The following is a 26,833-nucleotide window of genomic DNA, read 5'->3' as shown; positions in this document are numbered from 1 at the left end:
TTTGGGAGGTTAGTGAACAAGAGACTGAACAAGAGAGACCATTTCTAGAATATATTGCTATATACACACTTTAATAACCAAAAAACAAACATTACAGTAATAATATTGTTATTAATATAATATTATGTAATAATAGAATCGTTTATCAATTGTAGTGTAAACACTAAAAATCTTGCTTCTTCTTTTATTGGAAAGAACAATGCATTCGCTTTGCCTCTTTATTAATTGATATTAATATTAATTCATGATCGCCGCGAAGCGGCCGCGCTTGCGACTCGGCGTCGATCGCTAATAAAGTTTCCTCGCACGGAATTGGTAAACGCTCGAAACTTCACGAGGATGGAAAATGAAATTACCGCGGTGGCGATTGATACAAGCTCGTTCGCTGTCGATCCCGTCGTGTCGAGAATCGAACGCGATCGAGGCCAAAAGGAGGAGAGCGCGGGCGAGGTATCGCGAGCGCGGCGAATCGCGACCCTGTCTCGTTACCTTAGAATAATAAATATTATAGTGCAATATCTAAAAAATCTGTCTTTTTTATGCAACTTATACATTCAAATACAGTGTACTTGAAAAATTTACAATCGTTATTGCCCTTACAAACATTAAATCCCTATTCGAGCGTTGGTAAATCCGCGATCCCTCTCTCTGACCGCTAAAAAAGAATGTTTGATTTGAAGATCAGTGTGAGTGCGTGTGAGAATCAAAAAAGAGGTGCAGCTGCTGCTGTAAGGATGCGAAAACCTTCGTGTTCTTTGTTAATGTATACATATATATATATACATATATGTATATGCGTGTGTACGCGTGCATGAGAGTACTGTTCGAAACGAGTGTACCTCGTGGTTCTCTGCGTCACGCGCGATCGCTCGTGGTTCAATTATCTCGATCGTGCGCCGTACGAGATATATATCTTGAAACGATAATTTTTCATTACATTTTTCCCCCCTCCCTGTTCCTTCGATATTTCTCGCCAATGTTTCGGCACTTTTTGGTCGTGGATACCTGTGCGGGCTACATATCCCTGTATACGATACATAATATACATATTATATGTATACGTTATAATACGTGTATTATATATTTCGTAATTATATCTGTCGGAACGAATAATTCATCGCTCGGAAGCCTTAACGGACACTCAAGTAACATTGACGATAAATTACAATGCGCGTGTGTATGTGTTTTTTTTGCTTGTCCCTACGCGTGTATGTGTATGTGTGTATGGGTGCGTGTTTGCACATTTTATATACACGTACAATTCGCTGGATATCCTGACATCAACCGAACATGAAAGTGGAACGGTAAACGCAAATAGAGAGTCGCGCGCGCGGAATCGTCGACTCTCGACCGCTTTTGCGCCGCCGCGCGTACAGAAGCGCAACAAAATGAGTTCGTGTACGTGCAACGATATGTTCATCGTTCAACACGAATCCTGTCTCCCGTTTCGAAGAAGGGGATCGAACGAAACGTTCGCCGATGCAAAACGAAATACGTCTCGTCGCGCGAATGGGTTAGCTCGTCACGCGCGGTTAAGCGCAAACAAATCGACACCGGTTTCGCGAACTGTTTGGCAAGAATGGAAAACATTCTCCGTAGTGGCGGAGAGGGAATTTTTGAGCAATAAAAGCTTATTACAAAGAAAGAAGAAAACAAAATAAGAGGACGCCGATCATCGTAACGGTTTCCACTGTATTTTCCATTATACTACGCGTACGCAACATAGGTGGAACGAACACAGCGAGATTAGAAAAACTGCAGCGAAGACGTCAATGCAGTTTCTATGTTCGTTTCGCCAACTATTTACCGTTTACTTTGTTTATCAAAAAGATAGTCGTTTCAAATGAGCCTGGGATTATTCCGATGATTTAATATTTAGATATTTTTTAGGTATTCGTATGCTACTGATATACTTCGAATATTACTATTTGAACATCTTTATTCAAGTATCGTTATTCAAATAGAGATTAAATAAGTCTTTTTCCACGAAAAAATTAACGGAATTCGTGTTACAAATATTCCAGCAAGAGAAAATGTAAGCACATAAATTTTTTTTTCTCAAAACAAAGATGTTGCAAAGAACAGTGTTTCTCTTCGTTTGATTTTTTAATTTAAAACAACGTATAAGAAGTTCAAATTAAATAAGAATTTAAAACATATAGAGTTTATTATAAAACAGTCTCTAAATATATTTCGAAGTAATTTATTCTGTTCTAAGGGGTGTACAAGAAGCTTTCAGAAACACTGTTATAGAATGGCGTTAATAAAACATCTTAAACAAAAGTAAAGTTTAAAATAGACAGACAGATTTTAAAAACTTGATTTATGGTCTACGCTGTTCGAATATTACGAATATTTTAATATTTGATCAGTGTATTTGTGTACTTGGTTATTCGAATTATATTCGCCGAATATTTGAATCTCTGAAGCGTTTGAATACAAAAATATTCGACTAATCTCAGGTCTAGATCGTTTTGTGATCACCGTACGATGATTCATCGTCCTCCCACGTATAGCAACTAATCAACAACTTATCGATTTACGTAAAAAGTATCGACGGTACCGATACATAACAAATAGATTGCCGTGAAAAGATTCGTTTTCGCGAGATGAAAACACACATCGACAGTCGTACCAATAACGCTGACCAATGATCGTAAACGCTTAACATTTTTCACCTTTCTATCGACGTTCCATAGCACGTCGCTATACATCCGCGGGAACGATCTCCAATGATTATCACAATAAACATTCGCTACGTCCACGGAGTAAATTTCGACGATGAACGGATACTGAAACGTTGGTAAGACTACGCGCTGAGAGAAATATTCTCCATTTTCGATCGTACAAGCAATGTAAAACATTAACAAAATACTTTGTTAAAAGATATTTTCTTTCGTTAAATACATTATAGCAATGATCGCTTAATTACAATCTGAAATACATGTTGTCTTTAACGAAGCGAAACGTTGTCCGAAGAAAAGAAATGGTTGCCCCGAAGAGGCGAATGCTAAATGCTACGAGATTTCAAGGATCACTGACAATTTTTCGTTCACATTCTGCCCTTCGAAGCAATCGTATTTCTCTTCGAATAAAACAGTACTCTACGGTCAGATCGAATTTTGTGGCAGTTCAAGGTCACTGCTCTCACGCTCTATCCCTGCCCCCCTGTTACAAACGTACTGCAAGGAGCTACAAAGAATGTCCCTGAATCGCGTTCGCGCGAGAGAAATCAGTCTTTTCGCCTGTAAGTTGCGTTTTCATGATAGTGATGTTGTTCATTCTACGGACACTAGTCCGCACCTAATACGAAATGCTGACACGTAGTGAGATAAGTTTGTCCAAAAATTCTGATCGCTAGATCTAAGCTCCATCCAGGACCATTCTCCCTAGTATAGAAGGTACTCGATGTGGCGGGGGATAGCTCGTCGGTGACCTTGAGCGGCCAGTCAAGTTCCCCCGATCGAACTAATTCTACGTATATTTTCTCTCAGCACACGTGATCGAATGGAGCGCCGCTGCGATGAGGATCAAGAAAACGACGACGAGTGGGGGAGAGAAGCACGCGGCTGTGATCGAGTTCCGTGAAAAAACGCTACTATAGCAATAATGAACCGACGATGTCCTTTCGAAAGAGTCTGGCCGTTCGTTATTCCCGTTTCGACGTAGTTTCGACCGCGGTGCGCGATCTGTACTGGCTGTCAGATAACGGGGCGATGCGGTAGCGGTATCGATGGCGATTACAGCTGCAGTCGGTAGCGGCGAATAGCAACGTTAGTAGCGGTAACTGGCGATACGAATAATCTAGGTCTCTGGGACGTACACTCGGTGGAAGAAACGCAACCATCGCGTAAAAATTGCAAACCACCGAGACAACTCGATGTAGGCTCATCGTTTAACGTTATAACGCTAGCTGCTCTCCCAGAGAATCGTTGCATTTGTTTCACCGACTGCACCGTGTCTCGTGGAAAGTGGGGGAGAGCTCCCAGGGGCCACGACGATCAGGCGACTTCGGGAGGGCCCGTAATCACCTGGAACAAGATGAGCGCAACGTCCATGGCTCCGGGGGGTTAGAGATCGAAGGGTACAGAGCTCGGTGCACGGCGGTCCACGATCGACGTAGTCTCGTACCAAGGATCGTGGATCGCCGTACACGCCAGAAATTCGTACTCGTGGGTAAAAACGTCGAAAGTTGAGAAGGGACCTGGTGCTAACTAGAGTCTGATATGTAGACTGACTTTGGGCCAGGGGTGGTTACCTGCGTGTCATTCACGGGTCTATACGAGTTTGTCGGCTATCGTGACGACCGGCGTGTCGATCGATCACGGTCGATCGCGACATTGGTCTTGGGAGAAAGATCAACGCTCGGCTGCCGGGCGTCGCTGAATCCGCGCGGCATCGCGCTATCAAACGAACAACTTTAAAGATATGTAACGTCGACTACAAGGTATAGTGTATTTTTTCTCTCTCCCTCTTTCTGTACCTATCTATTTATTATATATATATATATATTTCTTGTATATATATATGTATCTCTCTCTCTCACTCACGCAGTCTCTAGGTTAAAGCACTCTCACGCCGGCTGAGACGATCACATGTGAACATTCGCAAGCCTGTTCTACATGCACTGATGACGTAGAATACAGCTATATATAAATTATATCTCTTATACGCTTACAGTAATTGTATATCGTTTATATATACACATATGTCCGTACGTATGTATACGTATGTACAACGCCACGCATAGAACACGTCGTCCAAGAAACCGTGCTCCCGAGTCGCGTGCAATTTCATTCACCGTACGCGCGCAGCTCCACAAGTTTAATAACTGGTTTGTGTCATCCTTCTATTGTCTTCTTTCAAACAGTACCCGATGACCTAGCCACGACATAAAGCCTAGACGATCGTCCAATCGCCTTTATCTTCGCCATTCGGTCCTCGGGTCATTATCTCAGGGATCTTATTAAACTTGTTCAGCCTATGCTCGTTCATCTCGGTCCCGTTTCTTTTCATCGTATACAGGGAAAATTGTTCGCGACGGTCAACGGTCTCGAGGACGCCAAGAGCACACGCGCGACGCCGTATGCACCGTCGACCCATTAACAGGCGTCTCGTATCATTTTCCCAGCCATGCTTGCTCGCGTTATCGTCCAATTTCTAAGAAAGGCTCGTTCGATCGATTTCTCTTCGACGGATGCGCATCGCCTGCCCGTTTCTTTCTTTCGCTACACGAAAAGGTTTTACAAAACGTTACCCTGGAGTATCATCGACCGATCGCGGGACCACTTCTCCTCCAACTTCATTATAAATAAACGTAACTCTTACTTGCTTTAAAAGTAATCGTATTAAGGGCCAGATTACAAAAGAGCTGAATCTCGTTTTTGTATTACTATGTATTATTTTAATAAAATGCTCGAGAACACATTTCTAATGAAAAATGAAGGTTGCTAAAATGTGTGAGGATTCGATCAGGTGCCCGCGATAATCGACTTTCATGTCGATACCGCGATCAAGAACGGTACCCTATTCAGTGCGCTGGCAGACCTCGCTCGATTGCGTCTGCACGCGCGACACAGTTATGCAGCCCTACGCGCACATATACATACATATATATTCTTCGCAGCAACACGTTATAAAAAGCGACGCTTCGCTCCTCATACTCGACGAAACGTTTTGAAAGACGCAGTCGCGACGTTCCTCTACGCATTTTTTTTCCCCCCCTCATACAATTACATCTTTCTCTCTTTTTTTGTAAAAATTTTTATTCGCTTTTTTCTTTTATTATTTATTATTATTATTATTATTTCATTAAGTTAATTCTGTTCATTGTTACATTGCACTCTACGCTTGCTTTGTTTCTCTCCACTTTGTTCTCTCGCCTATTTAGTATTTCTTTCTCTCTCTCTCTCTCTCTCTCTTTACCTCTTTTTAACCGCGATAAAAATTTAAAATACTCGTATTACACGTAAGTATTTAAGACCCTGTTTTCGTAAAGGCTTTTCAACATAAGTCGTTATCGGCCGAGGAAGATAAAAAGGAAAGACGTCGGAGACGAAGAAGAGAAGGAACAGCCGAAGTATACACACATAGTTGTGACCGGATCAGATTTTGGTGCGGGTGCATAAGGAAACGGGACGACCATTTTTCTGTCACGTGCTTTTGTGTCCTGCGCGCGAAACATCGACGGTTATCGCGCGCCAACCGGAAGGGACCAAACGAAAGAACGCCGCGAGTATGATCATACGCTCTGCGGAACGATCCGCGGTAGTCGACCTCGTGTAATTCAATTTTAAATGCAATTTTCTACTCTTCCAGCACGACCAACATGTAAACACGATCTTTCGATCGTGATTCTCGAAATTGTCAGAATCGTCGTGCTCTACACCCGAACGTTCGTGATATGTTATCGGAGACCCCTAACAATTTCAACTGCAACGGAAGGTACTCTGGGCGTTGGGAAAATATGCAGTCCCCATCGATGGAGTCTCTTTGTCGTACCGGGGAGGTTCGCGAACCGACCATTTTGGTCTCGAGTCTTTAAAAAAATAGCTGCCGTCTACGGTCTACCTAAGAAAGGGGTTAAATATAGTAATGCTTGTAAATCGTACAAAATACTCGTGGAAATAATTTTTTTTCGTTTTCACCGTGATCGCCGTACTCTTCCGATTCTTCGCGATATTTCTCAGTCAGGTTTGTACTCGAATGGAGTTCGATCAGCGCGTTTGAACTTATAAAAGCGTCTATCGATCACTCACTCTTCCAGCCGTCATATTTAAACTTGTCTTTCTTCGTTAGCGCGATGATCCGCGCTTTTGTCTCTTTAAAAACGTGCATCGCTAGCCTCGAGCTCCCAGTTGTTATTGGTCCAATTACAGCGTTTACTGTTGCCGTTAAAGCTTGATATGCAATGGCGTACGACGAGCACTCGCGATCCTAAGCTGCCGATTTTTAATCAGACTTTCAGTTCAGGGTCCTACCGCGGATCGTCCGGCGACTCGCAACGCCGGAAGCACATTCACCGTGTTCTCTGAGTCGATCGTGAACAATTTGCGTGCAACTACCGGAAGAACACGGAATCGAAGAACAGAGGGGAAGACGTAAGGGGATTGGAAATCACATCGATGGGAGAAAATACATTTAGCTTGGTTTCTTTTTCGTAACGGAAGCGCGCTACCCCGTTATCTTCGCTGGATAACGCGTGACGACCTTTCGAATGGATCGCGAACGGCGACGCGAATAAAACTGAAGCTCTGAACGTTCGTAAGGTCAGACTAATTTTTATATAATCCCTGTCTCTTGCGCCCGACAAGGGCACATCGCTAAATTTACGTACTATTTGAACTGCCGTCGAAAACGTAATTCCTTTTCTGTTCGTTCGCGAAGCCTGCAACGCCCGAATTGCCCGCTCGAATAGTTTGCAACGTTCTATTTTGTATCGCGTCGTCGGGGGGTCAACCTCTACCCTTCCCCCGTCCGCGTTCTAAACTCGGTTCTGCGGACGAAGCCGCGGGGTGACGTCAATTTGGCACAGACGTCCGACTTTTCTTCCGGCCGTACCAGTCACGAAAATTGGCAACAAAGCGGATAAAACTCGAGGAACCTAATTGAGGATCCTCGGGGGCAATCGACGAAGACCACTTGACCTTATTACGGGCGGTTTTCAAGCCGCTTCGCGAGGAATCGGCGGACTCCGCGGCGAGCACGACGAGAAAATCGTAAGGATCGACCGTGTCAAGTGTCTTTTGCTTCAACCTAGAAAGCAGACATTTCGTACACGTTGCAATCAAACGTTTCCTTCCGGTCGCTCTCGATGCCGACTTTTCGCGACGCTCCTCGTCCAAGCTTCATTGTTCCGCTTTCGCGCGATACAGTCTATGCGGTGAGATCCGCTCCCACGGATCCAGAATAATCTACAGGTGAACGAGAACGCGTTGGATCGAGGGATCCGGGTTTGAAAGCGCGGCAACGAGAGAGTCGAAAGCACGAACGATCGACGGAACAGAGCATCCCCCATACTCGAAACAGCTGCAGCGGTGGAGGCGTAACGACGATTTGGCACACGTGTTTATTATTCAGTCCGCGAATTATCTAAGCTTGGCACAAGGTTCGGCCGCACGCCGAACAATTACCACGATCCTCGTGTATTATCCTTTTTTTTTTATTTTCTTTCCGTCTTTTCTCGTTCGTTTTGGCACACATAAAGAAGAAAACAATGAAATACTCGCGCGCATCCATGCATCTCTGCGACTCTATTATCCCGAGCGTACGTGTCACGCGTACTCGAAGTTCTCTTTAGCCCCTCGTATTATTATCGTTTTCTTTGTAAGCACACGTTATTTCTTCCATTTCTATCTCTCTCTCTCTTTCTCTCTCACACTCACGCTCTCAATCGTTACAGAAAAATATGCCATTGAGAATCTTGGCCGGCCGCTCGATCGCGTTCGACCCTTTGTTCCACGCGCCCTTCAGACGAGAGATTGAAGGTCTTGCCCTTAATACCGCGCCCCGTCGTAGTAGAGCGCGTGTTCAATATCCTATAAAAACTAAGTTATTTCTTAGCTGATTGCCTTGCGTTACGGTAAGGTTGGGCACCCGACTATGATCCGTCACGAACGAGCGTTCTGCCGTCATCGACCGCCATTTCTCGATACCAGAACCGACTAATCGCACCTCTTCGATTCCTTTTATTCTTTCCGTACTATCGATCTTCCGATATTGATATTAATACTGACGTCGGTTCTCGGGTTCACAGTTAAAGAACCTTAAGTTCCTTCGGTGTGTTCAACTCTGTGTATTGTCGTTTCTGCTACGAAGGCAGGTTCAGTTTCAAATGTGTGTGATTAATTACAACACTACACGTTACGAATTAAATATAAATTTATATCGAAATGAAATATCATTTGAAACTTTATTTTTTTTAGTTTTTTTCTTCATATGTTTCTCGACCATAGGGTATTCAAAATACCTAATGCAAACCATACGTTTAGATCATGAAACACTTTGGTACACCTTTTCTTTGCAAATTTTGTCTCTGTTAGCATGATGTAGAAACTGATTGATAATTGTTCCCGTACGAATATATGTATATTGAGATTGTTAAGCTACGAATGTTATTCTCCTATGGAAACTAAAGTCGTCCACCTCGCGATCGTGACGGATCCTGGCCAGGACCCGCGCAGTAAGGATAAGGCCCCTGCACTAACAGATTGCTCTACGCCACAACGATACGATCGTGTTTTAATCGACGTTGACGCGCGCAACGTCCTCGCTTTTCAATAAACCTCGTTCGAGGGCAAATGACGAGACAAAATGGGGGAGGGTGGAACGATCAGATCGATCGACGTTTCCAGTACGGCTACGGGGGAGCAAAAAATGGTCGACACACGGATACCATTCTTCGTCTTCCTCGAATCGAGCTACTCGTAGTTTGCGCTCGAACATCGCTAGAGCTCGTATGTTGTGTATATTCCGATGTGAAAAAAGGCGGGAAGGGGTCGCGGATACACGCGCGCTGTCGATCGTCTCTACCGTGTACCCGTTCGAAGATCAGGTTTACGTTTTCAACTTCGTGAACGATCGTCGAAGTGATCGAGATTCTTTCAGGGTACAAAGGTCGTCAAATGAGCCCTGGATAACGTTGTACCGGAATATATACCAGCGTACAAAGTTTCGTGTCCTTTCAAGTCCTGGATCCAGATCGTTTTAAGCACTGGAAGACTTTGTACCAGCGTGTATATCGGCGTACAAGGCTTCAGGTCGTTCAAAATTGCTTTGTACCAGCATCTACACTCGTACACGAAGTTTCTTTCGAATTCTGGATAAGGTTGCGCCACCGAAAGAAAGCTATGGAGATTCCAGATTCCCGGGTACAAGCTACCCCGAAGCGTTTCTTTCTTTTCCATTTCGCGACACGTCGCATGTATCGCACCCCTTTTCGTCAGCCGATCCTTCTGACGCGGCTCCCTCTCACCGTTAATACGAAAATTACACTCGGTAGACGATACCTTAGCGGCTACTAGACACTACGAAGACTCGACTGATTGAAGGTATCTACACGATAGAGATGTCCCGAAGAAGTATACAATTAATCGATCATCTATTTGAGAATGACAATACACGCCGAATAAATATGAGCTTGCTTATCGGAGCAAAAGAGAGGTTAATTATTCGTAGCCTAGTCATATGTGTCACTGGATATGCTTCTGGAGTATATCGGGACGCGACGATGGTTTCTGGTCGCGCGGGAGGGGAAACAAAAGCGAGGGGGGTGGGTCGAGGGACGAATACGGGGAAACCATCGCGGGCCTCGGGGTACGATGGGATTGAATTTGATCGAAGCTCGGTGGACAGTGACAACATTTCGCGAGCTCGAGAATATAGACACCCGCGACAACAGACGAGAATAAACGAAAAATGCTCGACACCGACCACCGTTCTCCATGCGGGACACGGTCGAAATCAAAGTTACCGGGAGATTATGGAGATTCAGGGGTTAGTTCTTGATCCGTTTCGTCCATTTCGCCGCGACGAAACTGTGATTCGCGCAGAAAGATGTGACGGCGCTCTCCCCTGTCGATTCACCATTCAATTCAATTCACCTTTCGGTGCACCGGTATGAACGAAAGTTTACAAGCGGTCACAGCACCGAAAGGGACACCGAGACATTTTAATCTTTTTTTTTTTTAGTCCAAGGTAGATCTTATTTTCTTCGTCCTTGATTACTGATCCAAGATGGCGAGTCGAGCGAGGAGAGCACAATGTGGTGTACGTGTGTGTGTGTGTTTGTGTTTATCTACGTAAACGCGCGCGGCAATCGCCTCCTGATTGATCTCCTTCATCCTTGAATCGATCGATCCGTTTCCACGGATCTATAGCAGACTCGCGTAATGCCTCTCGACGATCGAGGAGGATTACACGCACGCGCGCACGTACTTGATTCGCCGTTTGGGGAAAACGAAAACGAAAAGCTTCTTAAATCTCCCCTGAACGCGTTCGCTTTTTATTTGTTTTTTTTTCCTGTTTTTTGTTTCATCGTTTCTCTCGATCTCTGGCACACAGTGTCTTGTTTCTCTGTACGTCCGTCGTTTAACTTCCGTTCTTCTCAATCTCTCTTGGCACACGCGCACAAACACACACACACACGGATGCATACATGCAATATGTTCGCGGTACCGCGCAAACCACATGCTTTTTTTTCCCTTCCTTTTCTCTTGCGATGCGCCTTAAAAATTGTCCTTAACTACTTACTAATTATCGATTCTAATCACAGCAATTATTTATTGTTGATATACACAATCATACAGCGTCTCTCACTAATTATTTCGATATAACTTACGTGTGTGAGTGTGTGTTACTTTTTTGTATTTTTTTTTTTTTGTTATCATAGCAGAGGCTATAAACTTTTCTCGCTCGAACGACGATGCCGTCGTTTAGTTGTCGGTGACCGTCGCACCGTCTACGTTCTCTTTTTTCTCTTTTCTATTTTTACGTGTATTTCTCGGTACATCGTCATCGTACGTTCGACGATATATAGAGAACGGAGTGGAGGGTGGGAGTGGGGGGTGGGGGATCAAAGGGCTGCGAATGAAGAACGGGACGCCGAAGGGCGTTGAGATGATGGTTGATGATGAAGACGAAGAGGACAACGTGAAGATCCTGCGGGTGGTGTTTGGGTGGGGGTGGGGGAGTGTGATAGTTTTTTTAAGTCTTTTTTTCCTTTTGTTTCATTTTTTTGGTTGGCCGTGGCTCTTGGATAGGTGAGAAAAGAGACAAATGCTTCGTCGAATAAACACGCCAATGCATACAATTTTTCATCGTCGCAACCATTAAAAATTATCATAAATAATAACAGTACAAATAAGTTAATACTTAACTTAGCGTATATATATAATATATATATATATATGTATATAAAAAAACGAATATGTCTCTATTTCGCTCAGTGTATCTAGCAATTCGTAAAAAAAAAACACACTAGATAATTATACGTATATATAGGAATAGAAACGCAACGTTTCTACGTATATAAATATACTTCCATTATTTTTTTTTTTCTTTTTCTCGCGAAATAGGCATCGTCTTTCATTTCGATTGAAAGCTCATCCGGGCAAATTGACGAAGCAACCGATTGCGTGATAAAACGATAATTAAAATTGCACGATCGAGAAACGCGCGATAAATAGATACGCGAATGAATGTTCGCTGATCGACAATGAGACGATTTCACTCTAAAAAACAGAGAACAAAAAGATCCGAGATGAATCAATAAATATGTACAACGAGAAACGATATATATATTTACAAGATCGAATCGCGTAAAAGATTGCGATAATTTTGAGCGAACTTAACAAGACGAAGCGTCGATCACAGTGGTGCTATTGAGATTGAACGTGACGCCATATTGCACGCTTCGTCTTAAAAAAAAAAAAAATTAAGAAAGAAAAGAAACAGTAATAATAAAGTAAGACAGTCTTTTACTATCTTCTCGGCTACAAAACGAGGGGGGGGGGTATGGATTAATCGAGACGCGATACAATTCTTTAAAATTTCGACAGAAAAGGACAACACGGATCGCCCAGGACGAGGAACTTCGAGAGATGTACGACAGGAAGCACGGAAAGCGCGCAAACACTCCTTCAAACACGACATTTATCGCAAAATTTCGCGCATCTTTGGCACACGGATTGGAAGCGGTCGACGCGGAATACCGTTGGACAGCCTATGCGTGACGTCGCCAACTACGTTTCTTTTTCTCCCGAACTAGCGCCTAAAACAGTCTCTAAACCGAACCGAACGTAAACGACGCGCATTATCGCCGCGCTACACAACGCAATAATCGAAAAAGATCGTCTATCGAGCCCAGAGTTAAGCTCGCGATCACTAAGAAGACACTGAATTTACCCTGCAACGAATACACCGAAAAACGTCCGATTAGCTCAGTGTCGTCGAAGCAAATATACGTCCTTTAGCTACGAGTCGATCGGCTCCCTCGTACAAGGAAGCACGGATGGGTGGATAGCAGAAGAAGAGCGGAGTAGGATGAAGATGAAGAAGAAGATGAAGTATACGCCTCCAGATCGAAGCTGGGCATTGAGCTCGCACCTTTTCATCGCGATTTATCTCCTCTAATTGTTTTTTTTTTTCCTCCATTGGTTTTTTAATCGTATAATAAATATATATATATTATGTATATATATAATATATATCGTTATTTATATTCCACGTAATAATTTCCTTTGTTCCTTCCACTGAAGAGCGCGGTCCAGCGACGACTCGACGAGTCTGTTCCGCGCCCGAAATCGCGACAACTCGCCGAAGACGACGCTGACGCGCGCGCGTTGAACGCTCCGCGGCTCCCGGGAGCCACGCTCCAGCCGCGGCACGCTTCCAGAAAAGAAAACCTCTTTCTTTTTGCCCGTCAATTTTGAAATCGAGTCTCACATGCAAAAATTCTACGGAACTACGTAATTACCGCGCGCGGTCAATTGTCACTCCTCGGTGTTCCGCGCGTGCGCAAGACCATGCCCAACGATCCCTCGATCCGAGATTCCGCGACTGGGCAAACCTTGGATCATCCCCCACGCGTTGGAACGCGCCATTTTGTCCTACGAAACACTACCGTTTTAATGGATCAGAATTCAAACCTCTTTCGATCGATGTACAGCACCATCGGGGACGCTGGGAGTCTATTTCAAAATGGCGCTCGCAATTCCAGAGAACGCAAGCGTTAAAAAAGAGATTCGAAGTTATGCTGGGCAATATCATCGAAATCTTCATTCTTTTTTGTCTACTTCTACTTATTAACTGTCAGTCTCTCGAACGACTACCCTTTGCAATTCACCTTCCTCACACAGTAGTCTAATCTCCTGTTGGTAGATCTGATTTATCAAGTGATGCTGCGCGTAATGGTTGAACAGAGCGAATAGAAGTAATCCTCGCGTTGCTGTAACTTTAATTTGTTAGAATTCTCGTCAGGAACGTTACTTTCACTGTCATTGAAACACTGATTGTAACTGTTCTGCCGTTAATAATATAGGCTCAATGATGCCTTCTTGTTTCATGATCGACTCTGCGCCAATTTCTCTTTCCATGTTCTTTAGAAACAAGAGATTACTATTTCAGCAAGAACGCTGTATCGGAGTCGTTACTGTTTACTCGAACGACCATCAATGACAGCATCACACGCGATAAAATGGAGACGAGTACCACAAAGGGTTGACGCGTTCACTGTTTCTATAAAAAGTCCTCCTGATTCATATATGAGTCAGAAACTTCCGAGTATAGTGAATAAATGCTTTTGTAGCACATATGACGCTTTCCAAAGCGCTGGAGAATCAGGATTCGTCATGGTTCAGCAACACGGCGGAACACCATCGATAGAAAAAACGCTAAGAATCGGCCTAATATAGTATTCAGCGTCCTTGTTCACACATTCATGATTAATAATCATTATAATAATTCTCTCGTATTTCTCTCCCGTTCTCGTATCATTTTGTTTTTCTCGTTTAAATATAAAAATGAAAACTAACGTATCTTTGGCTTGTTCCCTTTACCAATCGGCAGCAACCCCGGCCGGGCTGCGGCGTGCATCGTTTTTTTTTTTTTTTGTTTCTTTGTTTGTTTAAATATCTTTTGTACAATTTTGTACACTCGAGTATATGTCCGTGTACGCGCGTGCGTGCCTTCTTCGTCTCTACTCGCGTGTTAAGCGCGTGCTCAAGTAAATCCCTTCTTCCTGCGTTTGCCTCGTATGTACACCTCTCATTCATATTTTTTTTTAGTTTTTTTTACTTTTTTTCTGTTTTGTTTTTTTTCTGTTTGTTATCGAGAGCGCGCGCACAAGTTTCAATATCCTAATTGTGTGTGGGTGTATGCGTGTGTACGTGTACGGTTTACGTGTGTATGTACCATTCCTACGCGGATACCCGAACCTGTGTACCAACGCGTATTTCCTTCGTGTGTGTCGTGTGCATGTTCAGGATCGTGTGTGTACGTGACTCCCTCTCCCACTGTTGATGTTCTTTTGTTGTTGTTGTTGTTGTCGGTGTGTTCATATCTGTTGCTGTTCGTTTTTGCAAGTGTGTCGATTAGCAAGCTGGTTGAACACATTGCGTGGCCTAGCCCCAGATGCCATTGACAGCCTCGCGTGCGTCGCGACGCCCCGCGCCCTTTCGACGACGACAACGACATACGTGTGTGTCACCACTTTTAGTGGATCGGCGACTTAACGATGTGGTCCGGCGGGATGAAGTGGTACGGGGGTACCGGGATTCCCGGCGCTTCCTGCGATATCCTGAAACAGAATTGGCCGTGTCCGTCAGACGAGTTAAGCTCAGCTTTAGGGAATCAGGTTGGCACTGGACGTGGGAGTATGGCGCGAAGGCGCGGCACGCTCGTTCCTCGTTCGTCGATTGGCTAAGCTTTCCGTGAAACTTGGAAATTACGGTTCCAAATATCGATAATACAGTTTAATTCACGATCAAACATGGCAGACCGTTCCGTACACCATTTCCCGCGTAACTGAGAGAAGCTACATCTCTTAAATGAGTAGAGATACAAAGGGCGGTAAAATTAAACGTCTCAAAACTGCAATTGCATTCTTCTTTAAAATGGAACTCTACAATTTCTATTGCACTGTTCGATTCTTTTAATCTCTATAAAAAAGTATTTACTTATGTTCTGAAATTTTTATCGTAAATTTCAATTTTATTATTTAAATATCTCAGTTAAAAAACTATGACTCTTTTTATACTTTGCTCGACAAATATAAATGCGTCAGCGCCGAAAGGGTTAAATTGAGCATACGGTTCTAAAGATTGCTCTGCAACGTGTCGTTCAGAAGTTTCACGGAAGTTGATAGAGTTCAGGGCGATGAATTCATACAAAGTTCGCGAACATTTCCATCTAAACGGGATATTCGCGACGGTTATTCTCGCGTTTCGCACAAAAGATTCCCGCTTCTCTCGAAACGAGCAACAAAGTCGCGCTCCTTCGTCCATCTCTGTAACATGCGTCGGATCTACGGTAGATCCTCCTCGTGACTGAATTACTCTCAACTTCGGTCGGGCGACGTCGGTCTATGGAAAAATTTCGTACGAACTATCAGCTTTGAAAAATCGTGCGATTCCTTATCTTTTATCGTTCGAAACGCGAACAATGACGGGACTGTCAATCACGATGGTTCGTAAAAAATTTGTTGCACAACCGTGTGTCGCAACACCGAGAGGCCGGCTATTATTCTCGTGGAATCATTCACGGAGGGGTTTTGGATGACTGGTCGTATTGCATTCTGGTTGGCCGAAACAAGGGTACATCGCGATCGATATATATACATATAAAAAAAAAATAAAAAACAAAAAAAAAAAGGAACAAATTTTTTCTTTTCGATCAGAAAAAAAAACAGCTAAATAAATAGGCATTCAATGAGAATAAAAAAAAAAATTAAAAAACTATGTAATGAAACTGTCGTTGCCAACGGTTCGTAAAAAAAATGGGAAAAGTGTCGATTAACGGGACTACAAAGGAGCGGATGGTGCTTACCAAAGACGGGCAGGAGCCTGGGTCAAGTTGGTTGAACTCTCCCTTTCTCTACATCTTTTCTGTACGAGTCTCTCTCTCCACTCTTGGTACGTTTGTACATGCACGTATGTACACACACAACATATATATACATACATGTATGTACGGTTGCTATATATAGGAGTGACAGTGTGTTACCACGTGTAGCTGCCGATCGACAGCAGCAAACACGTGGGAGAAGAACATTTTTGCGTGAACGTGACAAAGTCGCGTTCCATTCGAAGTGGGTACAATAGAACGTCGATAATTACACGAGAATCTCGTTCCTTTCCTTCTGTTGACACTGGAAGGGATGGTCAGTTAGCGACGATAACAATTGGATCGGGTATGGTCGTGTTGGGAATTTGAGGGTTGGTCACTCGGTTCAGAATTCAGTTAGATATGGAGATGGTCACTTAGCATTTATGAAGTAAATGGAATATGATCACTTAGCCACAGATGAAGTACAACGTAGAAGAAATGGATATGGAATGTGTGAAGCTGAAGGTGGATATGATCACTTAGCAATGACTAAAGTTCGAAATGTATGGGATGTGTAATGAATAAAATAAAAGTGAATGAACTAGCTACCAATGTGTGAAGTTGACGGTCATTTAATAAGTGCAGTGGGAGATGAAAGGGAGGAAACAGGAGTTGTAGTGACCACAGACAGTGAGGATGCACTATGCAAGGGCTTCTTATCGATTACCTTGATAATTACATGGACCTTTATACTTGCAGTTGAAATTAGCCTCGTTTCATTTTGCAATTATCAATGTTCTACTGTACGTCGAAAAAATTCACCGTTCAAGTGGTCATTTTCTAGAGTTACACTTTTTTTCTCGTTGAAAGCTAGGCCCAGACCTAATCGACGGGTAACATGAAACCGGAACTGGGACTCGAGATTCCTTTTTATGAAAATGCGACGATTATGCATCGTTCTTGTAATTATCGCGGCTCTTGTTCGTTTGTTGACAATGAAGTGCTCGAGGTCCTGTTCCGCCATATTGCGTTAGACCTCTAACTATAGAATCAATGTTCGAGTTCTATAAAAAGTGACTGACTCTGCAGAGCTATTAGATACACGACAGATAAGAGAGACAAAACTGCAACAGTTATGAAAATTATTATATACATAATGATACATTGTTTGTCACTTGACCCGCCATTCGTTTCACGAACTATTTAACGACTTCTGTTCATTAAGAAATAGTTCTCGACCCAAAAAGACGAGCAAACGAGCTCGAGTAAATCGAAATATTAAAAAGATATTGCAATTTTGTTGACAATGGACGCGAGGAAATTAGTCGAAAGCGACATGATTCTGTCTAGTCGTCGAATAGGTGCACGATCGTCGCATTTTCTCAAATCTCTCGTCCCGCGTCCGACGATTCGGTCTGGCTCCTATGCGTAGCATCTTTTGTCAAACGGGCTGGTTCGCCTCGTTTCAAAAAGGAGGTAGCAACAATAAAATGCAGCACGCCAGAAACGTGGTCGCGCAAGGTACTGCAGAATTAGTCCTCCAGAGAGGCTGGATCGATGGACGTATAAATAACAAACGCGTGCAGAGGCCTGGATGCATCATCAGGCCTTGGGTTTATCACTCGAGAGTCTATCTTGCTCGTTTCGAAAACAAAAAATAGAAACCCGTTAGAGTGCATTGCGAGACCCCGTTCGGAGAAAGGCCGACATGGTTTCTTCTCGTATTGTATTAAACACGCCTAGCTTTATTTAACAAGGTGATACAGGGTAGCTAATGTCTGTTAAGCACACAAGCTCTGCGACATCGTTATAGAGACCAATATACAATTGAAGACTAATTACCTACAAAATCCTTGTGTATACTCTTTGAATCTTGATCAACCTCCCGTTTCTCGCGCTACGATGTAACCTCTAAATCCTTGTTTCGATCCCGCGGGAATCGCCGCTGACGTGTGAAAAATCATTATTGTCTCGACGAGAAAACGAAATTGGGGCGAGACTATGGAGTGGTACAGAATGAAGAACACAATAAGCAATATTATGATACGAGGGACGCGACGTCGTGTGTTCGCGATTCGTCGCGCGTGGATCATCGATCGGCCGAAACGATCTCCCGTTTTCGTGCCCGTTCGCTCGATGGATCACATCGATGAAACGATCGTCGAACGATCCGCGATCACGATCGTCGCGTCGAATTCGGTATACGAGCGATATAACACCCGATCGTAAATCTACACCTGATTGATCACTATATGCAAGTACTTCCTCGCTACAAACTAGAAATTGAGCACACATCGATCTGGGCGCTCTCACGCAGCCGGATCGTTCATCGAGAACGGACGATCTCGCATCTTTTCTTCTTTTCCGATTCTCCGCGAAGAAAAAGCCGTCGATCTTAATATTCGTCGCACCGAAATCACGGTAAACCGTCCATCTTCTTTTAACACCGTCCCACGTACGACCAAGAAGAAAAGACGTTCGATGCACGGTCGAGTACAACTACGATTTCATCGAGAAAAAAAAAAGAAAAAAAAAAAAAACACGATCCGTTTCCTCTTGTGTACTGTGTGAGTTCGTGTCTCTGTGTGTACGTGTACAAGTGTGTATGCGTGTATACGTATACGTCTAAAACGTCGGTTACGCTAATTATCTGAACTCGCTGAAGAATCGTTACTTTCTTTCTATCCGGTACATATATATAATCGAGCGTGTATCCTCGTGAATGATTACGTTCTGTTTATTGTATATAATTATATATCGTTACAATAAAATGACCACTATTGTAAATTCATTGATTACTTGGTAAATCGAATATATAAATTTATGTTCACTGACGACATTCGATGAAGCTACCCCTCGAACGAGGTACGATTAAGCTCTCGGATTATTCTTCTGTCTCTCTATTCTGTGTCGGTCGGTTCTATGGACCATATATCGGAGGAAGTTCTGTCGTCGTTTCTAAAGCACGTTACATGATTACGACACGGTGCATCTACACACGACGCCATTACGTCTGTTAATGTATTATTTTTTCTCTCTCTTATTTCTTTATATGCGCATTCTTCGTTTACTCTTTCTCCCTGATAAAGGCATAATTGAAGATAAGGAAAAACAAAACGATATATATATATGTATATATATAATTTTCTTTCATGCACCCCTAAACGTTGTTTCTCTACTCTCACGTTCGTTCAGTTCACTCGCGCCAATACACCTCTCTCAATTCAATTGGTCGGCTATAACTACGAGAAAAAATTACATCGGAAACCCTAACGCTAGTAAGAAGATGTTTTTTGCATCAAACATTAATCAATTCATCGTAATTGTATTTATATTTATATATATATATATACGTATATATAAAAGGCTGCTTTGCGACGGTGCACAAGCAGTCGCGTCCTCCGAGTCGCGCGGAGAAACGAATGAAAAAATACTTTAGACGGTATCGCGCGATACTATAGACTTAAAAAAAGTAAAAGGACGAAAGAAATGTAAAAAAAAAAAAGAAAACAAAAAGAATTGTTAAGGGAAAAATATATCATCGACACGTTATCCCTCGTGCGAATTTGCGCGTCGGATAGAGACGCGCCATCACGATTACGCGGACTCGGAGGACGTGTCGCGCTAGTGTGAACGGCCCGAAGACTTAGCATCGGATCTCGCACCGGAAAATGCAAAATTCGAAAAACCATCTACGTTAAATTTTAAATAAAAAAAGGATAAAGAAAATGATATTGAATATTGCTTGTGGAATGAGCAAATCTAATGGTTCTTATAGTCGATTCGAACAATTAATTAGTTTCTAAATATACTGATTCTACGTTAGATCTTTCTTGTTTCGAATTTCTATTTGAGTAAAACTATACAATCCTGTTGATTTTTACTTCATTTTGTTTCAAATAATTTTGTTATTATATGCGGAGAAAAAATGTTTTCGATTTTGCATTACATTAACCAAAATGTAGGATCTCTTTCGGAATCGATTCCTCGCAAGAAAATAAATTGAAAAGTCTTATGCCGCTTTGTGATCTGGAGCTTGGTTACCGAGATATTAGCAATTGAAGTTCGTTGATTGGGATTCCCAACACGCGCCATCTTGTCTCAGACTGCACATGCGCGCAATCACGCTCAAATACTTCGACTGCTTATATTTCGATAACGAAGCCTCAGATTGCAAAATGGAAAAGGACTTTTCGATTTGTATTGGCATTCGGAGTCATTCTAAAAACTGGTTCTACATTGTAAATCTTGGTATACAATAAATTTTGTAAAGAATCACCCTTCCCCACAATATCTAATAACAAACCTAATGTTCCTCGATTCTTCGTAAGATTTATCGTACACCGACGAAGACGGATCAAAATAGTTATCGTTTCATATTAAATATGTTAAAATGAACGAGTGCCAAGAAATTATTCCACATCTTTGTCTTACTTTTCAACGAGAAACAGCCCCCTTTACGGGACATATTTAGAAACGAATCGACTATAAGAAAAAAAACAACGATGTTCGTATCAGCGACGAGTTAGAAAGAGGACCGACCACGGGGGAGAACTGGCGTCCCCGTCGTCGGCGTGTCTTACCCTACGTGTTAATCATCGTTATCACCCATCGAGGAGAAGAAGTCCGTGAAAAAACCCCGTGGTTCGATCCTTAGCCAAGTCTTGAATCCGGACTCGCGCTACCCTGGCGTCCGTACGCACATTTCTCCGATGTAAATTTCGTGTTCCGTGTGGTGGTCGTGGAGTCGGTGGTGGTGATGAGTAATGCGTGTAGAATGTGTAATGATCCCTCTGACGCGTCTCTCCGTAGATGGTCGTCCGCTGGCTCAGTACGGGTTGTACTTGGTGCGCTCGGATTTGAATTTCCCGCTGTCGGTGGGTCCCGGTGCGCCAGGGCTACGTAGCCTCGGCGTGAACTTGTGCGATCGGTGCACGCCGGTTGTCTGGACCGGAAGCGCGGATGCAGCCGCGCCAGCAGCACCACCTAGCAATTCCGTGAGTCCGCCGAGGGCGGTGAGGCTAGATAGGGCGTTGAGGGCGCCTGGCTTGCTTAGCAGCTGAGCCAAGGGAATGGCGCTGGCCAAGGGAGAGGCATTGGTAGTGGTGGTAGAGGGAGAAGCACTGGCTCCGGATGCCCCGGGAGTGGTACCGCTGCCAGGGGTTTGGGTATTTTGGGCCTCTAAGTTAGCTTTCTGCAATTCAACACTGGGGAAAAGACACAAAATGTAAAAAGGTGAGGGTGGGAACGTTCCTCTAAAACGATGTGTGCGTGTACGTGTCTGTGTGTGTATGTGCAACTGTGTGTTCTATGTTTCAGTGTGCGTTTTCTGAGACAGATGAGAAGAATCAGTGACAGAGATAGAAACGGAAATGAAAGATAAACGTAAAGGTGGCGCGCGATAGAGAGAAAGAGAAGATGATAGAAATAAAAACCGGGCTGCTAGAAGTAAAGAGTTATCGATTAACGGAACAGCAGCGTGAAAGTCGGAACAGAAAAATAAAAACGGAAAGAAAGAAATCAAGTCGCAAGGTTTAAAAGGCTTCAGAGAGTTATGGCACAGGTGCTCTATGGAGCGTGATACTCTCACGTACACCGGCTACGTGGTGGTTCGTGGGGGGACGGAGCCTGTCGCGTCGGGACGCGTTATGGCACGCTGAGATCACCGCGGACACCGGAAGTTCCGTTGATCGAACGGTGAATCGCGACCAGCCAAATTGCGTCCCGACGCGGAACACGCGCTGCAAGGAGCTGCCACAAAGAGGGACTTGTATTCGCTCGAGTCATAGACGATCCATCCAAAACGACTACGGGTACCGAAAGGGGGGCTTCTCGACCCACGACGAACGAGACAACAGAAATTCTACCACCGTTCGCGAATACATCGTCCATTTTTCTGGCACAGCAGAGCCATAGTCCGTCGCCGCGATACACGATGTACGAAGAAGCAGGAAGCGGAACGATTCCTCGACGATCTGTCCGTTAGAGCGGTATCGCATCAAGGATACTTTGATAAAGCGACAACGTGCGGTTTCGTGGAACGCATCATGGCTCTGCGGAGTCACTGAAAAGCGGAAATCAAACTAAACGGGGCGCAGGACTCGCACTCTGCCAGGTACGACGTCGGCTCGTCGCCGATAATTGGCTCGTGAAACGCGTAGACGCGATTGGTTGGGCGGCAGAGTGCAGGTCCTGGCCCGCGGGAGTGCTGGATATGTAATAATCATGGCTACCAAGTTATGAGCAGGTACAAGAAGTATCGGGGGGATGATGAATATTCTGTCGCTATTAAATGCAGTAGTAAATTATGAGTGACAATCTGGAATAAAATATAATGGATTATAATTATAACGTGGGGGGAATAGTGTGAAGGTTTTTTTCGACTCGCGTTTCGAGCGGCTGATAACTTGGACACTCGTTTTGCTGGTCGTGCTAATTAGGGTGGGTCGGAGAGGGGTGGGCTGGTAAATTTCTCTTTTTTTTTTTGGTTCTTTTAAAAGGTTGGCAGACGCGTTATAGGACGCGTTCAATCTCCTCGAATCTCGTCGACGACTACGTTAACATCGTTCAGCATTCAAGTGTCGCCGTTGTGAGAATGGTATCGTTAGTCCCATAACACGATTTTAGGAAACAAACAGATCTGCATCCGTGGACATTCACTAACGAACATTTATGGGCACGCAATGATGACAACAGCGGGAGGGTGAACGTAAAAATCAAAAATATAAAAATGCATCGACGGAGACCTTTGGCGAAGGCTGTCTCTTTCTAGCTTCCTTCGTCCATACTCAATTTCATTCAACATTACGAACGATCTACCTTCTATTGCATTTCATTTTATCCCCTAGAAAAGGAACTATTTATACCTTCATGGAGTAATTAATCCTTTGCACTTAGGCTCTTTTTGATAGAACGTTAGACATAGCCTGCAAGAGGTTAATAGTTAAGTTGCTAAATTTGCGGGACTACTAAATGTCTCCACAAGAAATCTTTAAACTTGTCCAGCAAATTTTACGTGGACTGTGTTATTGGGTGAAAAATATAATCGTTAGGTGCGATCGAAATTTGTGGATCAAAGAAGCAACGAGGAGGATAGAGACCTTCGCCAAAGGTGGATCTCCGATCGGAAAGAAATTCTGGAACCGTCGAACGATCGAATCGAAAGGAGGAACTTGTGATGCATTTGCTTGCACGGGACTCTTCAGGATTGATCGTAATCAACGGAACGACGTAGCTGGAATCGTTCGACTATACGTGTCGTTTCTGTCGGTTATGTTTACTTGAAAGGACAGCCAGCGACAATGGGAAACAGATGTTGAGCGGAGAATATGTTCTGCAGGATACTCGGGGTACTGGACCTGGAAAGCAGGACCTGGAAATAAAGGATTAAGATCCTCTTCCGCCGTGGGCAAGACGAAGGTGTCTTCCGGCGACTCCACGTAGACGTTGATCCCTCGTTCGCTGCGCAGCGACGTCTTCTGTGCTATGGTATAACCTTACGACTACGATATATCTCACCTGTTACGCTAGAGACCGAGGTGGCGTTACGATACTCTGCGCGCGCGAGAACGTCAAGCGACGGAATATGATCTATCAGCCGTGGTTCCACGTGCAAGTTCTCTATGCAGTATCGCCACCTCTTTCGTGATACTCAGCCCGCTTCGACGCGCCGGTAGAACGACACCAGAACATCCGTTAACCACCCTATCGAGCTATTTCTCCGCGACAAAGTATCCATGTTCTCCGAGAAAAGTTTCGCGGAGTCGTTAACCGGCGCGTCGTCGGCAGAACCAACAGTAACAATAACAAACATGATAGGAGGTGTCGCGATGACGGCAATTCGACTATTCCCTTAGTCTCACTGATCACCTTCAAGACACCGAGGCTAAGAAAGGTCAATTACGGGGGGGAGGAACGAGTAACACAAAAACAAGACGAGTAAGGGTATATTGCCCGTCGAGGATCATAACGTGTAATCTACACCGGCGACATACACAATCCGAGGTGGCACGGCACGATCGCCGTTTTGATGAGAAAGAAAGAAATCAGAAAGATTGAAAGGTAGGGCTAAGGGGTGGTATCGGGGGTTGGGGAGTAATGTATCGCGATCTAGCGCAAAACGTAGCCGGGACGAGTTCGACTTGTTTCGATGGGAATGGAAGAGTTTGCTTTTCTTTTATCTTTCAAACAGAAAATAAATTCAATCGTAGGAACCTTGAACCGGTTTCTTTTTTCTTTTTTTTCTCCTTTTTTTTCTTTTTTTTTTTTTTGCTGAGGTGTAAAGATCAGGTCCAATGTTCATCACGGGCCCTGTCTTCGATCTCGGTAACCACAGCGAGCGCTCTGGCCCCGCGGTACTCACCTCATGTTGATGAGATATTGTGCCAATGCCACGGCGTCCGGATTCCCTGTTATGGTGATCGTACGATCCGTGGCCGCGCCCTCCCTCTCCTCGCAGTTACTGATTCTGATCATGGCGCCGGAGATCTGACGGATCTCGGCGATCTTGGTGCCACCCTTCCCGATGATACAACCGATCAGCTCGTTTGGCACGGTCATTTCGTGTGTCTGATTGTTCGCCGCTGGTTGTTGTCTGTTTGTATTGCTGGTGCGTAGCTGGCTACCGGCAAGCGCTGCCAGGGCTAACAAACAAATAGTTTTTTCGATTTGAGAACATTGAAATTGACTTGCAAACATTATCAATATGGAATCAACCAGATAAACGATTATAAACGCGTGTGTATATAATAGATACAAAATCAACCTGACTATAATAGAGTATTACATTTCTCAAAAAGGCAGGTTTATAGGATTTAAATTTTACATGCTTCTCCACCGTACCAATCTATTCTACTCTACTTTCTTGATTTTTTTTATTATCATTACGGAATTCTTTCTATTATCCTTTCGCTACAGTGGCTTCTTCTATTTGTAGCTGAAGCTGAAGAAAATGCCCCTGAATGGAATTCAGATTTAGTGGAAATTTATTTCGTTACTGCCCCATAAACTATTATTAAATAACATGGGCGATAAGACCTCTCTAACATCGTGAAGATCACTCAGAGGCATTTTGTACACTTCTTCGCAGTACTTCTGGTCCCGAATACAGTAGAACCTCGATGATTGCACGAGACCCTCCTTCGCTGCACCGTGTCTGGTAAAAGGAGACGGTCGCTTAGTAACGGAAGGAATTGGAAGTGGAAGGGAGTGATCATAGGTAGTGGGGATGTAGTATGTAATTGGGTCTTTTTATCAGATCAGTTACCTCGATCGTTGCAGGATTTTTCACGTCGTTTTTCTGCAAACATCGAGGTCCTACCGTAAACAGTTCATTAAAGAAGCAAATGCACTGTAAAAATGATATAGTTAGTATGATGGCCGCTCGACGAAACGTTATCTCACCTGCTGGATTAAGTCCACCGGTATTAGCAGGTGTGGCGAGGCCTCCAAGGCCCAGAGCCGCGAGACCAGCCAGTGGATTGCTTCCAAGTTTGCCCATCTGTAACAACGACGAAGACATCCATCGCTCAACAAAAACACGTGCCGCCGCTCAAGGATCGTTAGAGTGCTTCAGGGGTATGCGAAGACACCGATAAATATATAATCTAAAAGGATAGTATTAATCTGCCTGCTTCCTCGCGCGTCTCACAATCCGAGGATCGTTGATTAAAGGAACCATCGAAGACGTAAAAGTAAAAAAATAAACAAGAGAAACAAAAGTAATCGTCATTCGAATAAGTAAATGCGAATCGAGAAAATTGTCTAGGTTTGATCCTCCGTCGATGATCTTCCCCCATCGATCGTCTTTGGATTCTACGATCGCGTCGGAGCGCGAACTTCTCGAGCAACGTCTGTTCCATAGTTTCCGGGGCCACGATCTCGACCAGCAGGACGTCCCGACTTCCTGCGACCGATCCAAAGCGTTTTTCGTGTCTATTCCGCACTCGCTGGTCTCCTAAGAGCACACCGAACACGATCAGACTCCGACAGCTAACCGATTAAATCGGATCGTACGAAAACGGTATGATACTGACGTTCCCACCGTGTCTCGCCGCTGATTCGAGTTTCCTGTTTGCTAATTCCGTCGATCAGCCTCGAACGATTCGTTCGGGAAAGAAATGGATGAATTTCGTGACAGCGAACTGTCGAGGAAAGTCAACTACCGATGCCAGAAGTAGTATTTTTCTATTTCGACTTGTAGAAATGAGTTACTCGACGGTGTGTGTAGCAAAATGCACAGATTTGTACTCTGGAGATCGCGTTGCTCTATTGGGGGGGGACCGGAAGTCGT

The 26,833-nt window shown here is 44.0% G+C and overlaps 1 protein-coding gene and 1 long non-coding RNA gene across 8 annotated transcripts in view; one reads left to right on the top strand and one right to left on the bottom strand.

Annotated features, from left to right (window-relative positions):
• The first annotated feature begins 145 nt into the window (after nt 1-145).
• LOC122405292 lies at nt 146-12,467 on the top strand. Its single transcript, XR_006259754.1, has 2 exons — nt 146-2,803; nt 3,495-12,467. It is a non-coding gene; the product is annotated as an uncharacterized LOC122405292 (long non-coding RNA).
• LOC122405291 (poly(rC)-binding protein 3) overlaps nt 3,865-26,833 on the bottom strand; it is a 136,978-nt gene continuing 114,009 nt past the window's right edge. For 3 of the 7 annotated variants that reach the window (XM_043409933.1, XM_043409932.1, XM_043409930.1), the window contains exons 7-9: nt 25,945-26,041; nt 24,905-25,184; nt 17,902-21,749 (exon numbers count right to left, since the gene is read on the bottom strand). In XM_043409933.1, coding sequence (XP_043265868.1) covers nt 21,371-21,749; nt 24,905-25,184; nt 25,945-26,041 — 756 coding nt within the window. In that variant the 3' untranslated portion in view covers nt 17,902-21,370. Of the gene's footprint in view, nt 15,296-17,900; nt 21,750-24,904; nt 25,185-25,944; nt 26,042-26,833 lie in introns of those variants that run through there. The other 4 variants (XM_043409934.1, XM_043409937.1, XM_043409936.1 and 1 more) reach the window with 3 other exon arrangements.

Source organism: Colletes gigas, unplaced genomic scaffold, assembly GCF_013123115.1.
Source record: "Colletes gigas isolate AHSC1104 unplaced genomic scaffold, ASM1312311v1 Colletes_gigas_Sc00004, whole genome shotgun sequence".
NCBI classification, from domain to species: Eukaryota; Metazoa; Arthropoda; class Insecta; order Hymenoptera; family Colletidae; genus Colletes; species Colletes gigas.
This window is presented reverse-complemented; position numbering and strand designations above follow the sequence as displayed.